Below are 16,990 nucleotides of genomic sequence, written 5' to 3' on the forward strand. Positions count from 1 at the left end.
ATGAAATAGACTGAATGGAAACAGAATTTTGTGTGATTCCTGAAGTAAGCATTCTAAACATTTCCTAGTGCTTGATTAGATAATATATGTAAGAAATTTGTTTGCTGTGTACCTTAGGCATTTTTTCAATTTTTTGGTTTGTTTTGTTTTTACAAAATCCCTGTTTCTTTATTCCTGTAAATTTTATCTTTTAAAAGTAATTTGATTGTTAGCTCTTTTTGACTAGGTGACTTCCAATTAATTGAGGTATCACTTCTTTATTGTTAAACTAGGCAATGTTTTCTTATATGTTGTTACTTTTTCAAGATACCATTTGGGAGACTATGGTGGTGAAATCCTTAATGAAGTGAAAATCAATAGATCAGAAAAAGAGTTATATGCCACTCCAGCAACTCTTCATAATGGAAATCATCACAAAGTTCAAGAATGTAAAACTAAGGTGAATATTGTCTGGGAAGAAGTATGTGTGGTAATGTTGATCAGATAATTATTGATTTCTGCTGTTGTCTTATATGGTTTGAGTAAGGAAAAAGTAATTAACATGACTTTAGTTCTTACCATGAGCCAAGCACTTTGCTAGGAGTATTTATATACATACTGACCAATTAATCCTCATAACAACCCTTAGAGGTAGTTGTTGCATCTATGTGATTTCTAGATAATAGCTAGTAGGTGGCAGATTCACGGTTTCAATTCAGGTCTAATAGTCTGTCACTTTCAATATGCTATCTGCCTCCCTAGAGAATAAAGGTAATTAGAGTCTAGTTATTATCACTAGCCTTAGCAAACCTTGCATTGTAATGGAAGGAATCAAAACCTCAAATTAAAGCTTTCTTCATTGAGACTATTGAAAATTCTTCTTATTGTCATCATCATTTCCAGAGCCAGCATTTATCAATTGTTATCTACCTTGAGTGACTTTGAGAAAGTCCTGTAATTTCTGGGTCACAGTTTCTTCCTAATAAAAGAGCCAGACTCAGTAGTTATTTTAGTCACTTGGACTAGATAACTATATTTATTCGGTCCTCACTTGGTACATTAATTAAAGTATTTAATTGGGAAATATGAAAACTAATAAAGCTTTTAATTTTAAGGAGCATAGATTTAAGTAAGAAACAGGTATTGACTGAAGCTTCTAGACAATAGAGCCTTACTCTGTAGCAAAATTTTTTAAATGACCTAGGGTGTTTGTGGAAAATTCATCTTTTAAAAATGTACACAGTTCTCATTTTTCATGGATTCATTCTTAAAGGTCAAGAAAGAGTGTGGAGCAGGAAGACTCCTTCATTCAGCTCATGTCAATTCAAACACTAAAGTTCTTTCTTATTAATCACAGGCATCTAGCCCACCATCCTGATTCTCTCTAAATCTCACTTGCCTCTATAGCCAAAAAAGTTATCAATGCAAATGTCATTTTGTAAGTTACTTTTAAAAATCCATTTTGTGTTAATCAGTGCTTTTCCTAGGTATATATGATTGTTAAGCATTGCAGTATGAAAATCTTAACCCATAATTACTGACAGAATCAGCCTTTATTAGATATTGATTCTCATTTCAGACCTCCTCTATGAATAAATACTCAGCCTTCCTAAATACTAACTTTAGGAATTTGGTTGCATCCATTGTTGTCCTACTCCATTACACATGGTTAACTATATTTACTTTGTCACGTATCCCACTTTAAAATGTGGGAAGTTTCTGAAAGTTGGGGCTTTGTTTTTGATGTAATAGTTATGCCCATTATATGAAAAATTTTATATCTCACTAAATATAATTTGCCTTTCAAACAATATTTTTATTGTGTGTACTGTTTTTGACCCTAAAGTAGTTAACATCTGGACTAGATGTGGAAAAGTACAAGTTTTGTAGTTTGTACCTTGGTGCTTGGAACAGTCTTTTCCAACTTTTAAAGTGGCAGATCCCTTTTTATTAAAAGGAATGCCAGTATGTTAAAACAGTAACAGAGCTGCTCTGTTGAGGGGAGGTAGGGGCACTACCCCTTCAGTGAGTGTCTTTGCCAGATGGCCTCTCAGGAACCTCCACAGAAGCCTGCGGGACTTCAGAACAGTTACTGTTCGGTTGCTGCAGTAATTATACATTCTAAAAAGTGAGGGTTTTTTTTTCCTAGTTAAGCTTATTTTTCTCAAAAGATTTACATCCATGGAACAGACATTTTAAAAAATTGGATCTAAGTGTAGAAATGACAATAAACTCATGATCCAGTTGAAGATACTTAAAAATAAAAATAGTGATTAATTTTTATCAGTACAGCAGATTTAAATAAAAATTGAATTTAAATACCTTTTAAATACTGGATTACATAATAGAGCAATCCAAAAAATTCCTCACATAGTTTAAAGTAGTAATAATAATGTAAAAAGCAAATTTAAATACCATAATTATTTTTCATCATAAGTTGCAGAAAGTAAAACATGTTTCAATTTATGAACACAGAATAATTTTTGCATATTAAAAATAATAAAATCACCTCCTGGGTAAAAATGTATGTTTTTCAAAGAGCAGTATAGTTTTTCATGATTTCTAAAATGATTTTTATTTCTTCCTTTTGGGGGAAAAATCGTCATGTAAACAGCACCCTCATCATTTGTCTTTGAAAGAAGAGGCTTCTGATGTGGTTCGTCAAAAGAAGAAGTACCCAAAGAAGCCTAAAGCAGAGGCTTTGATAACATCTCAGCAACCCACTCCAGAGACATTGCCTGTGATCAATAAGAGTGACATTAAGCAATATGACTTTCACAGCTCAGATGAAGATGAATTTCCACAGGTGCTTGTTTTAAAACTATTTTAAAGATATTTCCTGCTAGTATTTTATATTGTTATATTTTTAAAGCAATTGCTATCTTAGAGTTTTTATTCTTGCTTTGTTCCCCTAATGTATGTAGCATAAACATTTACACATTATTTATGTAGCCACTGAAATGGTATTTACTCTGTATTATCTTTCATCACTTGTATAGAATTTACTCTCTTGTGGAGCACATGGTTTTCAGTTTTTCCATTTATAAAAATGAACTTAGATCTTTTCCCTCTGTATTTAAAATAGATTCTTAGTAATTGAATTACTAGTTACTAACCAAAAATTATCAATATTTTAAGACAGTTAATATATAATTGTAAATATTGAAAATATCAACAATACTTTCCTTTTTACCACAGTCCACCAGCATTGTGTTTTATAACTTTTAATGTAAATTTTGCTAATTTGTTAGGTAATGGCTGTTTGATTCTAAAAAAGACTTAAAGGGACTGATTCGAATTTTAACTCTTTGATAAATATTGCAACAGCTTTATAGAAAAATGTGCGCAATTAAAAAATATTTATTTTTATAAGTGCTGTTTTTAAAATAAGACTTTTACTTTATATATTAAAAGATCCTGCCGGGCGCGGTGGCTCACGCCTGTAATCCTAGCACTTTAGTAGGCCAAGGCGGGCAGATCACAAGGTCAGGAGATCGAGACCATCCTGGCTAACACAGTGAAACCCCGTCTCTGCTAAAAATACAAAAAATTAGCCAGGCATGGTGGCGGGTGCCTGTAGTCCCAGCTACTCAGGAGGCTGAGGTAGGAGAATGGCGTGCACCCGGGAGGCAGAGCTTGCAGTGAGCTGAGATCGTGCTACTGCACTTCAGTCTGGGCAACAGAGCAAGACTCTGTCTCAAAAAAACAAACAAACAAAAAGAAAGATCCATTTTTTCAAAAAATATTGTGTATCACCTGCTCTAGCAATACCCTCTTTTTAAAAATAGCATAGGAAACTTAACAGAAAATACTGTAACAAAGACCTTGAACCTACTGCCAGCTTTATCATATTTTAACTTTTTGACTTGTTTGCTTTAAGGAAACTTTTTTTAAAAAACCAACATTATAGATATGTTTGAAAGCAGGACTGTTTATAAAACTCTTCATTGCTATAACCATTTAAAATCTGGAGTTTGCATAAAATGTGTCCCTTTTGGCTGGATTATACTAGTTTTACTCTTTTTTTTTCACTGATTAGTTTTTCTACCCAGATAATATTCTGATAGTCATGAATAGTATCAAATGTGCAAAGATATGCTTAATTTTATTCCTTGAGGAGTGCTTAATGAACCCATATATTACTTTTGTCAGAGGATCATCTAGTTTGACTCAGGCAGAGCTTTGAACAGCCATGGGACATTCTTCAGATGACCAGTTTGAAGGAATGAGGGATATAGTGCCTTACAAAAGAGTAATTTTCAAGATAGAAAGTATAGGGAAGGGTTCTAGGCACAACATATTAGAGGGAACTCCTAGCAGTTTAGCATTGCTGGAGCACATAACATAGAAGAGGAAGAGGGGATGAAAGGCTTGATGCCTGCAGTAATACCCAGATGTCAGATAGCCTCTATCTACATTATACATAATGGGAAATTATTTAAAATGTTAAGTAAGAAAACGACATAGTTAGATAACTATATGTAAAATAGGCTTTTATTGGTGGTACTAATGAGAGCCTAGAAAGTTTTGCTATATATTCCCAGCCCTTTAAGAATGATGCTGCAGACTGGGCATTGTGGCTCATGCCTGTAATTCCCAGCACTTTGGGAAGCCGAAGCAGGTGGATTGCTTGAGCCCAGGACTTGGAGACCAGCCTGGGCAACATGGTGAAACTCCATCTTTACCAAAAAAACAGAAACAAAAGTACAAAAATTAGCCAGGCGTGGTGACACATGACCGTAGTCCCAGCTACTCTCGGAGGCTGAGACGGGAGATGGATCGCTTGAGCCAGGGAGATGAAGGTTGCAGTGAGCCAAGGTTGCACCATCGTACTCCAGCTTTGGCAACAGAGCAAGACCCTGTTTCAAAAAAAAAAAAAAGAATGATACTGTAGGGTGCTATGACCTATAGAAACTTTTATTGGTGGAATTAGTACATGCAGCCTGAAAGTAGAGCTCAGTCAGCATAACTAGTCATGGTTCTCGTGCATTAAGGGATCTTCATTTCTGCTGCAAATTCTTGCATTGATTTATATAGTAAGTTCCCATACTCACATGAAAATTGCATTTTGAAACTTTTACGTTGTTCTGATTGTTTATATTAGGTCTTAGACAATCCTCTTTAATTTTATGGTATCCCCATATTACTAAAGAGTAAGTATTTACGTTTACCTATATTTGGGCATCATTCAGTGAGGCAGCTATTCAGACTGTACCTCTTATAAAATGAGAATTTTGTTGCTGACAAGATCATTAAAGTAATCATACTTTTTCTTTGTTTGATAAACCAAGAACAAGGAATAGGGAGCCTTAAGAGAACAAACATTTTAACCAGACTTATGTCACTGAATTGCAGCTGAACAGAACTAAAACCCTGCCTCTTCTTGATCGTGCTTCCGATTTTCCTAACATTAGCTTTGTCTTCCTATGCCTCAGACTTCTTTTGTCCCCTGGAATCTACCCCTAGGGAATGGTAGTTAGGAGGAAGGGGTGATAGATTTTATATACAGAATTTCTGAGACTTTGTGACACTTCCTGTGTATATCTTAGCATAGGTACATTATTTGCAAAGGAACCAAAGTGTAAAATTCACATTTGGGATTTCCTTTCAAATTTCAGGTTTGGGGCTTGGTTCCCCATGAAGAAGAATCAGCCCCAGCTCACTGTTTCTGTGTCTCCCCCATAGGGTTGGTGGAGGTATATTGGAACCTCAAACAAATACCTTTCTCCCCTGGATGACCCTGCTCAGTGGTAGTTACCACAGTTTGGAAATAGTATGGAGAAAACATTTTTCCTCTCAAAATAGGAAGAGAGGGATTTGTGAGATTCAGAAATTTGCAAGTAAATATGGTTGAGCCAGCATTTGTCAGAAAAAGAGATGTACTACAAAGTGAGAGTGCGAGACAACTGAAACTGAAGTACCAAAACTTTTTTAAAAATTTTAATCATTATGGGTGGAAATTTATCTAAAACATATTATTTCCCTGTCGTCGGTATATTTGTGTATTATTTAATCTGTTTTTATGACATTTATAAAGTGTGCTCTGATAGGTCAGTGCTACTGCCCTAGAAGCCCACTCAGTTACCTAGGGATATTTGGCCTGATATGACATGGCCTGGGCAGAGTGCTTTCTAATACGTAACAGCTTTCTGAAAGTCTTTATTCTTTTCCTATAGCGTTGTGGGCTTATCTCTTCTCTATAACCAATCTGCTTACTTTAGCAAGTCTTCTTTTCTCTTCTTATTTTCTACTTCTGATCTGCTAAGTTTAAAAAGTGATTTTTAAAAAGTGAGTGGGGAGATACAAGATTTTCCTTTGAATAAAACCTGACCTTTATGGCCTTTGAGGTTTTTTTGTTGTGGTGATTTTTTGGCTATTTATAAGCTGTTTTTATGTCCTAGTTTTTGGCTTTATTACAGAGAGATAAGGTTATTGGATAAAAACACTTACCTATAGGTGAAGTATAACTGTCATTAAATATTTATAGCCACATACATTATTTATAAAATATAATGGGATGTATAAAAACTATATTAATTCTAAGTCTTAGCACTTCATGTTTAGAAGCAATTAAGCATTGCCAATGCCATGTATACTTAACCTGAAAGAACTAATCCATTAAAAAGGATTTTTAACCATAGAAAATTTTTGCTAGTCATTTAATGTTTTGGGGGAATTCAGTACCTACGATATGTAATATAGAAGCGATTTACTGTTTGTGATCAGATTTAAATTTTAGAGCATTACAAACACTGATCTATTGACTTTTGATAACTCCTAAATGGAATTCCTCTTTTGTCTAGGTTTTGTCCCCAGTATCAGAACCGGAAGAAGAAAATGATCCTGATGGTCCCTGTGCTTTCAGAAGGCGGGCAGGATGCCAGTATTATGCTGTAAGAACTTTTGTGTGTGTGTGTGGTGTTTTTGTGAACTGAAATTAACAGGTAACCCGTGTCAAGATGACTTAGTCTTGATCTAAAAATGGGAAATGCATCAATTTTTTTTGTGTAATATCCTTTATGTGAATACTGGTAAAAGATGCTAAAAGGTACTGAGTCCTTTCAAAGGGCATCGGAATCTTCTTCTTGGAAATTGATAATTCCTCACATTTTAGAAATTTAGTTTCATTTTGGGCACTAATTATAGCTTCAGCAGTTGTAAAAATTATTCAGTGTGTCATTACTAGAATTAGGTAAACCCAGAATTTGTAAGTTGGTTCTAGAACCTTTGATGGCTACTAGGTGTTTATTGAAATTTATTGTTATGCAAGCCCATCTTGTGCATACATACTAGTAGGTATCAAACAAAATAATAATTTTTAAACTTCATAATGGCAGTGTTTTGTCTAATAATTGTATTCATAACTTTTTGCCACACCTAGAAGTTGCTTTATGCTATGAAGTCGCATTATATCACTCTCCAAGGTTCTCGAATGAGGTATAATGTAGCATTGTGAGGATGGCTTTGACTTTCTTATATGGCTTGTGGAGATCATTTATCTTGCTATGTAATGGTAAACATACACTGACAACTATTTTAGGGTGTGTAAATTTAGGAGAGGTGGAGATTTGTTTACTAATTATGCTGAAGAGAGAAGGGAAAATTCTTAATGAAAGGGGACAGACATAGCATGATAAAATGATGAAGGGAATGGGAAGGCAGGGAACAGGCTGTTTCTTTCTTTCTTTCTTTCTATTTATTTATTTATTTATTTATTTATTTATTTATTTTAGAGACAGGGTATTGCTCTGTCACCAAGGCTGAAGTGCAGTGATGCAATCATACAGTTCACCGTAACTTCAAACTCCTGGGCTCGAGTAGTCCTGCCACCTCAGCTTCCTGGGATTACAGGCACATACCACCACATGCTGCTAATTTTTGTAATTTTTGTAGAGATAGGGTCTTGCTACATTGCCCAGGCTGGTCTTGAACTCCTGGTCTCTAGTGATCCTCCTGTCTTGGCCTCGTAAAGTGCTAGAATTACAGGCATGAGCCACTGCATCCCGCTTGGATATGTGTTTCTTAAAAGTAAAGAGGAAGCTTCAGTTTGACCCTTTAAGAGTTTGAAATGCAATTTTTAGTCCAAAAAATTTTGTTTCTGGTTTCTCAGTAGGAAGCCTACAAATTACAATGTAATTTCACCATCTCTACTTTGTACACATACGTTAAAAGCTGCATTTTTTTTAAAAAAGATACATTCCTTTTTAAGTATAATGGACCCTAAGTGAATTTATCTTTAGAAACTAAATTCAGTTTGGGTAATCTTGGTGAGTGAACTTTTGATTCAGTTTTGTAAAATTTAACCTGATTAATAGTCAGTGAAGCCCCATTTTTACAGTTTTATGTCTAGATTTTAATTGTTCTGCTAATGTTGCAGTTACTTCATGTTTATCATGATCTAACCTGTCTTCATTTCAAATTTACTCCATGAGTTTTTTGGGTTTTTTTTTTTCTTTCTTTGCAGCCTCGTTTGGACCAAGCTAACCATTCATGTGAAAATTCAGAACTGGCAGATTTGGATAAGTTGAGGTATAGGCATTGCCTTACAACACTTACAGTCCCAAGAAGATGTATAGGATTTGCAAGGAGGCGAATTGGCAGAGGTGGAAGGTGAAGTATTTGTTTTCACTTTTGGTATTTGTTTTTTGGTTTTTGGTTTTTGTTTGCTATCTGGAACAGAAGACAAAGAAAAAATGTTCAGCTGTCTTAGTTAATGTTTGGTTTTATTTTGCTTTTCAGGGTCATAATGGACCGAATATCCACAGAACATGACCCAGTCCTAAAACAGATAGACCCTGAAATGCTGAATAGTTTTTCAAGCTCTTCCCAAACTATAGACTTTTCTTCTAATTTCTCTCGGACCAATGCTTCCAGTAAACATTGTGAAAATAGACTGTCCCTTTCTGAAATATTAAGCAATATCAGATCATGTCGACTACAGTGTTTCCAGCCAAGGCTACTAAATTTACAGGACAGTGATAGTGAAGAATGTACCTCAAGAAAACCAGGGCAGACTGTGAACAATAAAAGAGTTTCTGCAGCATCTGTAGCTTTATTGAACACCAGCAAGAATGGCATATCAGGTAAGCTGTTGCTGTGTTAAAAGTATATCCTGCTATTCTTTTTTACTTAATTTTATTGGGAAAGGAATTTTATCTTAACCTACTGCATTTTTTTCCCCAACCTAAGAAACAAAATTGTACTGTTCTGCCTCACATTTTAACCAAATTGTCCTAACTAGTACTGTAAAACCACTGACATCTATTTCGGGTGTATTCCTGGTGTGGTAAATGTAGGCAGAATACATACAGACTTCCCTAGAAAGCACACTGCTTATAAGCTGCCACCAGATAGTCACAGCGCAGTACTATCTACTGCTTATGTTAAAGGTAATTTTCATTTTGGTGCGTAATCTTTGATTAAATGTAACCATTACTCCTTGAGAGTACCTTTGAAAACTCTTTCTGGAAAATGATTTTTAGGAGACTCCCTGTGAATAATTTTTTTTTTTTTTTTTTTAGATGGAGTCTCGCTGTATCGCCCAGTCTGGAGTGCAGTGGCGTGATCTCAGCTCACTGCAACCTCTGCCTCCTGGGTTCAAGCGATTCTCCTGTCTCAGCCTCCCAAATAGCTGGGACTACAGGAGCACACCACCATGCCCAGCTAATTTTTGTATTTTTAGTAGAGACAGGGTTTCGCCGTGTTGGCCGGGCTGGTCTCGAAATCCTGACCTCAGGTGATCCACCTGCCTCAGCCTCCCAAAGTGCTAGGATTATAGGCATGAGCCATTGTGCCAAGCCCCTATGAATAATAATTTTTGTCCGATAGCTTACCTCTAGTTAGATCAGGAAGTTTTTTCAATTTTAAGAGATGTATTCAAATTAATGTAATATTTTTATGACATGTACATTGTAAATAATGTATGATATCTGGAGAATCTAAGGTACAATTTTGATTTGTTTTCTTCTGTGGTCTGTTTATCACATGTATGCAAGTATGTATAATTTATAAATATCTTTATAATGTATACATTGTATATGTGCATTGTATCCCAAGACTAACATAGAGACTTACACTGTTGATACCTTTTTTTTTTTGTATTGCTAAATTACTTCCTGGATGATACATTCTAGGATGTGAAATTATCATATTTAAACTTCCTTACAGTGATCATAAATCACTTTAGCTTGATTGGTCTCAATAGTGTTCAGTCTCTTTTAGCTACTGAACTGCCTCTTTTCCAACTTGACTTGTACAGTGATTTGTTTAAAGGTTATAATGAAATATTGGATTTGTTTGAATGATTAGAAATTGGCATATCATTTATCCAAATTAGTTGGTTAATTTTCTCCTAAACGAACTTAAGTAAGGAAAATGGCCTCCCATTATATAAAGTTCATGAGTCTGTGAAGTTGAAAGAGTGCTTGAAGCTGAAATGGATAAATGTGTAATACAATTTGAGGCTGCAGGATTATTAGAAATCTAAAGATAGTAGAAAGTTGACAAGTATTAAATCAGATCTTTTTTCAGCCAGCTCTAAGACAAAGTTCCAGTTTATTTAGCTAAATGGAATTCCTGTACTAAACATTCTCAAAATAATTTTTCTTAAAAAGAGAGTTTAAAACATACCATATAGAGGCATTTATAATTACATTTGACCGTAGGCTGATTGTTTTCTCTGCTGATGTATACCACATTAAAAAGTGATTTTAATGTTTTCCTTCTCAGCGTGAACATTGTCAGATATTTTCAGCTTCGTACTATACATTCCAGATTAACTCTAGATTTAACTTGACTTTTTTCCAGAAAGTATATATGTGTTGTATATATTGGTTTTTTTTGGTTTTTTTTTTTTTTTTTTTTTTGAGACAGAGTCTCGCTCTGCCGCCCAGGCTGGAGTGCAGTGGCCAGATCTCAGCTCACTGCAAACTCCGCCTCCCGGGTTCAGGCCATTCTCCTGACTCAGCCTCCCGAGTAGCTGGGACTACAGGCGCCCGCCACCTCGCCCGGCTAGTTTTTTTTGTATTTTTTAGTAGAGATGGGGTTTCACCATTTTAGCCAGGATGGTCTCGATCTCCTGACCTCGTGATCCGCCCGTCTCGGCCTCCCAAAGTGCTGGGATTACAGGCTTGAGCCACCGCACCCGGCCTGTATATATTGTTATATCATCAATACGACATGTGTATTGGTCCAAAATATAAGTTAATACGACTTAAATAGTTCCATTATAATCACCTCTGTAATCCTATGACACTACCATACAACATAAAATAAGCATTTAAACTGTTACGTTAGGCGTGCATGTACTTCTCAGGGAATTTAAGTCACAAGTAGGCTATGTTAACATCATAGACAACAAGTTTTTTTGTATTTTTATCTTTACCTTACCATTGGAAAAAAAATAATCTTTTTGGTCTGTGTGATTTTTCCTATCTGAAATTTTTTAATACCCTCAACACAGTACCATTTCTTTCCTTAAAAAATTTTAAGACTTAAGCAACAACTAAGGTACATTAGAATTCAGTGTTTTGAAATCATATCTGTCTTATTTAGTAATTTATTCCTAGAGTAAAAGATTTTGTTTGAACTCATTCTTCTTGACTGTGACTCCTCTAGTCACTGGGACCACAAGGTTTTTTGTTTTCAACAGATGTATTTTGTTTTAAAATATAGGCATGGCAATACAAATACATAATGAAAAAAGTTTTTTAACAGCATTTAAAAAAATAATTGAAAATTTATAATTTAATGATTTGTATCAGTTATATTCATTATATAGATTTCTTAGTTCTGGTTAGATAATAATTTTAAGTGAAATCAGTTACAATTCCATGAATACGGATAGGAATTTCCTCATCTACCTAAACAGAAGGATGAGGGAGTTTTAGAAAACTGTATTTTTACTTTTGATGGATGTATCCTCATGTATTTAAGGATACAGCAAAAGAATGGGATCCTCATGTGTTTGGTTTTTTTAATCTATGTGTCTTGAACACTTCTTCCTTCTGCTTGTTCTTAGTGGGCTTGGTCTTGAGAGCACAGTTGTTTTTAAGAGTAACAAGACAAAAAATAAGGGAACAAGACTAACACTGGATTGTACTTCTCCCTGGCAGAGAGTAACACTGAACTAAACAGATTATTAGTACTAAATTGTCCATTTCACAGCTGGGAAATCCCAGCAAATGAGTTTAATCAGAAATAGAAACATAATGCACTTTATTTATATCACAAGTTCCTTAGTTCTTAAACAAAAATTAAAAAGAGGGCTGCATCTTATGTGGAATTAAGGGCTAGTGGCAAATAATTTTCTCTTAAATGTTGTTAATAGCCCTGATTAATGTTTTCCAAGTCATAGCCCATGTGTCCAAAATATATTCTAGGCCAGGCACAGTGAATCATGCCTGTAATCCCAGCACTTTGGGAGGCTGAGGCAGGTGGATCACTTGAAGCCAGGAGTTCAAGACCAGGCTGGGCAACGTGGCAAAACCCAGTTTCTACTAAAAATACAAAAGTTAGGTGGGTGTGGTGGCACGTGCCTCTAGTCCCAGCTGAGGGGGGAAGATCTCTTGAACCCAGGAAGTAGAGGCTGCAGTGAGCCAAGATCCTGCCATTGCACTCCAGCCTGGGTGACAAAGTAAGACCCTGACTCAAAAAAATAAATAAATATATATATTTGCATATATATATGCAAAAATTGCATATATATGTGTGTGTGTTATCTTTTATATACTTAAAGGAAAATTGAAAACTGTATCCTAGGTATTAGAACCAAAACTAAAGACTTCATTTGAAAGCAGAGATGTGTTTCGTTAACCTTTAAGTAAAATAAAGGTATATCCTCTTAATTGAAAAACACTTCTCAAAGAAAAAAAGCAGGATAAAGAATAGATTGATTGTGGTGAACATGACAATTGAATAACCAAGAGAAATTAATTTCATACATCATTTAGTGTCTCTTATATGGGAAACACTGGGTTAAATGTTTAAAAGTTGCAGTTTTACAAGACAGTCCTTCAAGGAACTTACTTAATAGCACATGCAAATTGTAGTATGTACATGAAGAATGTAATTTCTTCACATAAACAGGGGATAATCCTTTGAAACTACAGTATTATTCTTTGAGATGATGTTCTTAAATCCAGAACTCAAGAAAATACATTTTGTATCTAAAAGTGCTTTGCTTTTTCAGATTTGAAAGGACAGATTAATTTACATTTAGTTTTAGTTTTCACTAATGCATGGTTGCAAATTAACATAATACTTTTTTCTTATCTTACCTGTCATAATATATAGATACCAGCAGCCTTTTTGACAACTTTAAATATCTTAATATTACCAATTTCTAAAATCATTGTTTGTAAAGTTTTCCAAGAGAAATTCTTGATTTTTAATTTCTTCAGTTTCTCTTCCCATTCATTCTTAAATCGTCATAAATGTGTGCAAGTATGATAGTTTTAGGATTGGTATAATGTGATTTAGCATCTAGCTAAGGATTAGAGTTGCTTCCAGAGGTGAGAAATGGATTCAGACCTAAGGGATTAAAATACTTTAGTTAAACTATAAAAGGAAATAACGAAGTTTCAATTGTAAATATTTGGCTTGGGTTTCAGAAGTTTAAATGGATTTTTAGTCTTTTTTCATTATCCTCACATCTATTTGTTCTCCATTCCCCAACGCCCCTCACCTTTCCACTCCCCACCCACAAAGACTCAGTTTATTGGTTAGTTTGCCATTCACTGTAAGAGTTACATTTGTAAGATGTATACAGTCCTGGAAAGGTAATGTCAACCCTCCTGGATATGTTTGTCAGCGGAGTAGCTCCAGTGGTTTATATGAACTTTCATTTGACTTCCCACTCTAACCCAGAAGATTTGATGTAAGATCCCTCTCTCTGCCCTTTAATCCTGCCCCAGATCTGTCCTTTAAAACAAAAATTGCATATAGTCAGCATATCTTTGATAAAGCATATACCAAAACTCTTGTAATACTGGATATAGTGACTCACCTCTGTAATCTCAGCACTTTGTGAGGACAAAGTGGGAGGATGGCTTGAGGCCAGGAGTTTGAGACCAGCCTGGGCAACATAGCAAGACCCTGTCTCTCTGTGTTGTTTTTTTTTTTTTTTTTGAGACGAGTGTTGTTCCCTCGCCCACACTGGAGTGCAATGGCATGATTCTGGCTCACTGCAATCTTCGCCTCCCAAGCAAAGCAGTTTTCGTGCATCAGCCTCCCAAGTAGCTGGAATTATAGGCACGAGCCACCACGCCGAGCTGATTTTTTTATTTTTAGCAGAGATGGGGTTTCACCATGTTACCCAGGCTAGTCTTGAACTCCTGACCTCAGGTGATCCACCCGCCTTGGCCTCCCAAAGTGCTGGGATTACAGACGTGAGCCACTGCACCCAGGCAAAGACCCTGTCTCTTAAAAAAGAAAAAAAGAAAACTTGTAACAAAGACTGACCTGGTAGATGAAGAAATACTAGATAATGTATTCTTTTTGACTTTTAAATAATCTTTACTACCAAATTAGGTATTCTTCATTAAGCTGTGAAAATTTGGTCGAGGCTAGTATTTGAAAAATTCATGGCTTCCCAAGAATCCATCTTAGGCCAGTTTAAGAAACACTGCATTAAAAGTTAAGAGATGATGAAAAAACAAAGGCACAAGCACAAAAATCCTGTGTTACTACTCTGTTGTGGGATGATCATCCAGAAGATCCAGAGTGTATTTCTGTTTAGATTGTTCTTTTCATTTGTCAACAAAAATAATACAGAGTTAACAAAGATTGCCCATATACTCAAGAATACCTCTGGGCACAAGCTTAAGAAGCAGGGACCTAAAGCTTTATAATCATTGTGTTAGTGTAAAATCTGTGGAGGTACACAGAGTATGTTTTTAGTTGATCACTAAGAAGTCACCTTAGGCAGAGCACCATACAGGAACTCATTTCATGAGGGATGGCTGGGACCTTTGAAAACAAAGTCTGCTTTCCAAGGATGGTGACAGATACCTAAGAAAAGGCATATGGATTTATCTGAGGAATAAAAGTAGACTGGTAATTACAAGATAGGTAATGAATCAGATTTGTAGAAGATAGCCAGAAAGGTGAGGGGCTTTCGTGAAAAACAGACTGTTCTGTATACAACATATCTAGAAATACAAGTATGTTACTAATGTCCTGAATTACATATTTGGGTATATAAAAGGGAAAATCATATAACAAGTATGCCGAATGTGTTATATAGAATGTGTTACCCAGGAAGTTTTGCAAAACATTTTACTTAGGGAAAGGAATACTTCTCATCTATCTGGAGTATTGAAATACTCCTGCCTTCACAAAACAATCAGATTTATGGTTACTTTGAAATTGATAAGATTTGTGGGCATGTGATGGGATAGATTTATGACCAGCATGAATTTCACTTTTAAGCTAGCAACTTAAGATCAGCTAGTGAAAAAACTGGGCTTGGCCCTAAGCAAGAGAAGCAGAGAATCTCAATTTCCCTTTTGTACATTCCCACTTGCCCTTGGTGCCACCATCACCTCACCCAAAGCTGGGTCCCTGGTCCCTGTCTTGTATCTTATTCTGAAACAGATTTGTTCACTCTATAACTATTACTTATTTCTGATGTACTTTAATGTGTTCCTCTTGGTAATCCAGAGCAATGTAAGAAATATCTTCTGGATGTATTTCAGTAACTTATGAAAGAAAAAATAATTAGTAGAGAAAGTGCTTTCAGTCAAATTTCTCCTGCCCCCCGCCCGACCTACCAGTAAGTAAACTCTGAGAACCCTGAGAATTGCAATTCAATATTGTGTCCATGCTATTAAAACTATGCATTTCATACCACTTTTCCTCCACCCCAAAATAATAAAGGAGTTAGAAAGGATGTTTTGTATATGTTCCAATTTTGTGTCATTGATTACTCTTGGTGATTTTTGTCTAAAGTTTTGAAGTAATAATAAATAGTGCTCTAGAAAATTCTGAATGAGGAAAATCAGCTTGTTGCAAGCACAGAATACCTTGCTTAATAATAAAGAGCTAGATGCCAAGAATGGATATAACATACTGAGATTCAGGTGAGGGGGAAAAGAAAAAAATGAATGTAATTTTTTAAAGCATATACATATAGAATTAAATTAAATTTGTGTCAGTGATTCTCAACCAGAAATGGGATCAGAAATGAGAATTTTAGTATCAAAGTCCACCTAGGTTTAAAAAGGTTAAGAAACACTGACCATTAGTCTGAATAATTTGGATTGCAACTAGGTTGGGATTTTCTGAGTTTCCTATGAGGAGAAAAGAATAAGGTTCCTGAGCAAATTAATAGTCTCAAGAAGACAGGACAGTAAATGCAGACACCCAAAAAAAACAGCTAGTTTTATCTGTTTCCCTTTTTAATATGTACACAAATGATCATGTGTTCATAAAAGCAGGTAGAACACAGCTAGTTGGCAATATTTTATCTATGATTTACCAACCCAAAAAATATTTTTGTTGTTGTTAAAAAGTAGCAATTTGGGCTGGTCACAGTGGCTCATGCCTGTAATTCCAGCACTTTGGGAGACTGAGGCAGGCAGATCACTTGCGGCCATGAATTGGAGGCCAGCCTGGGCAACATAATGAGACCCTGGGTATACAAAAAATTTAAAAAATTAGCCAGGTGTGATGCCATGCACCTGTAGTTCCAACTACTCACTACTCAGGAGGCTGAGGCGGGAGGATCACTTGAACCCAGGAGTTCAAGGCTGCAGTGAGCTATGATTGTACCACTGCACTCCAGCCTGGGCAATAGAGCAAGACTCTGCCTCCAAAAAACAGGAATTTGTTCTTTCTACTAATTTAGATATATACTTTATTCTGAATTAGTAAGATTTTATCAGCTGACTTAAAAGATTCTAGAAAGAAGAAAAAATTCTCATTCTTGCTTCTCTCTCAATTTTGAAATAGCCACTGAAAGTATATATTCTTATTTGGCTTATTCCTCACTTAATATTAATCATTGTGCCTC

The 16,990-nt window shown here is 35.5% G+C and overlaps 1 protein-coding gene across 1 annotated transcript in view; it reads left to right on the forward strand.

The window, feature by feature from the left end:
- EPC2 (enhancer of polycomb homolog 2 (Drosophila)) overlaps nucleotides 1-16,990 on the forward strand; it is a 44,679-nt gene that overhangs the window by 18,581 nt on the left and 9,108 nt on the right. The window contains exons 4-8 of the mRNA XM_011971457.1: nucleotides 307-439; nucleotides 2,594-2,785; nucleotides 6,783-6,872; nucleotides 8,444-8,589; nucleotides 8,719-9,062. Coding sequence (XP_011826847.1) covers nucleotides 307-439; nucleotides 2,594-2,785; nucleotides 6,783-6,872; nucleotides 8,444-8,589; nucleotides 8,719-9,062 — 905 coding nt within the window. The remainder of the gene's footprint in view (nucleotides 1-306; nucleotides 440-2,593; nucleotides 2,786-6,782; nucleotides 6,873-8,443; nucleotides 8,590-8,718; nucleotides 9,063-16,990) is intronic.

The sequence above is a fragment of the Mandrillus leucophaeus genome, unplaced genomic scaffold (genome assembly GCF_000951045.1).
Source record: "Mandrillus leucophaeus isolate KB7577 unplaced genomic scaffold, Mleu.le_1.0 Scaffold1225, whole genome shotgun sequence".
NCBI lineage: Eukaryota > Metazoa > Chordata > Mammalia > Primates > Cercopithecidae > Mandrillus > Mandrillus leucophaeus.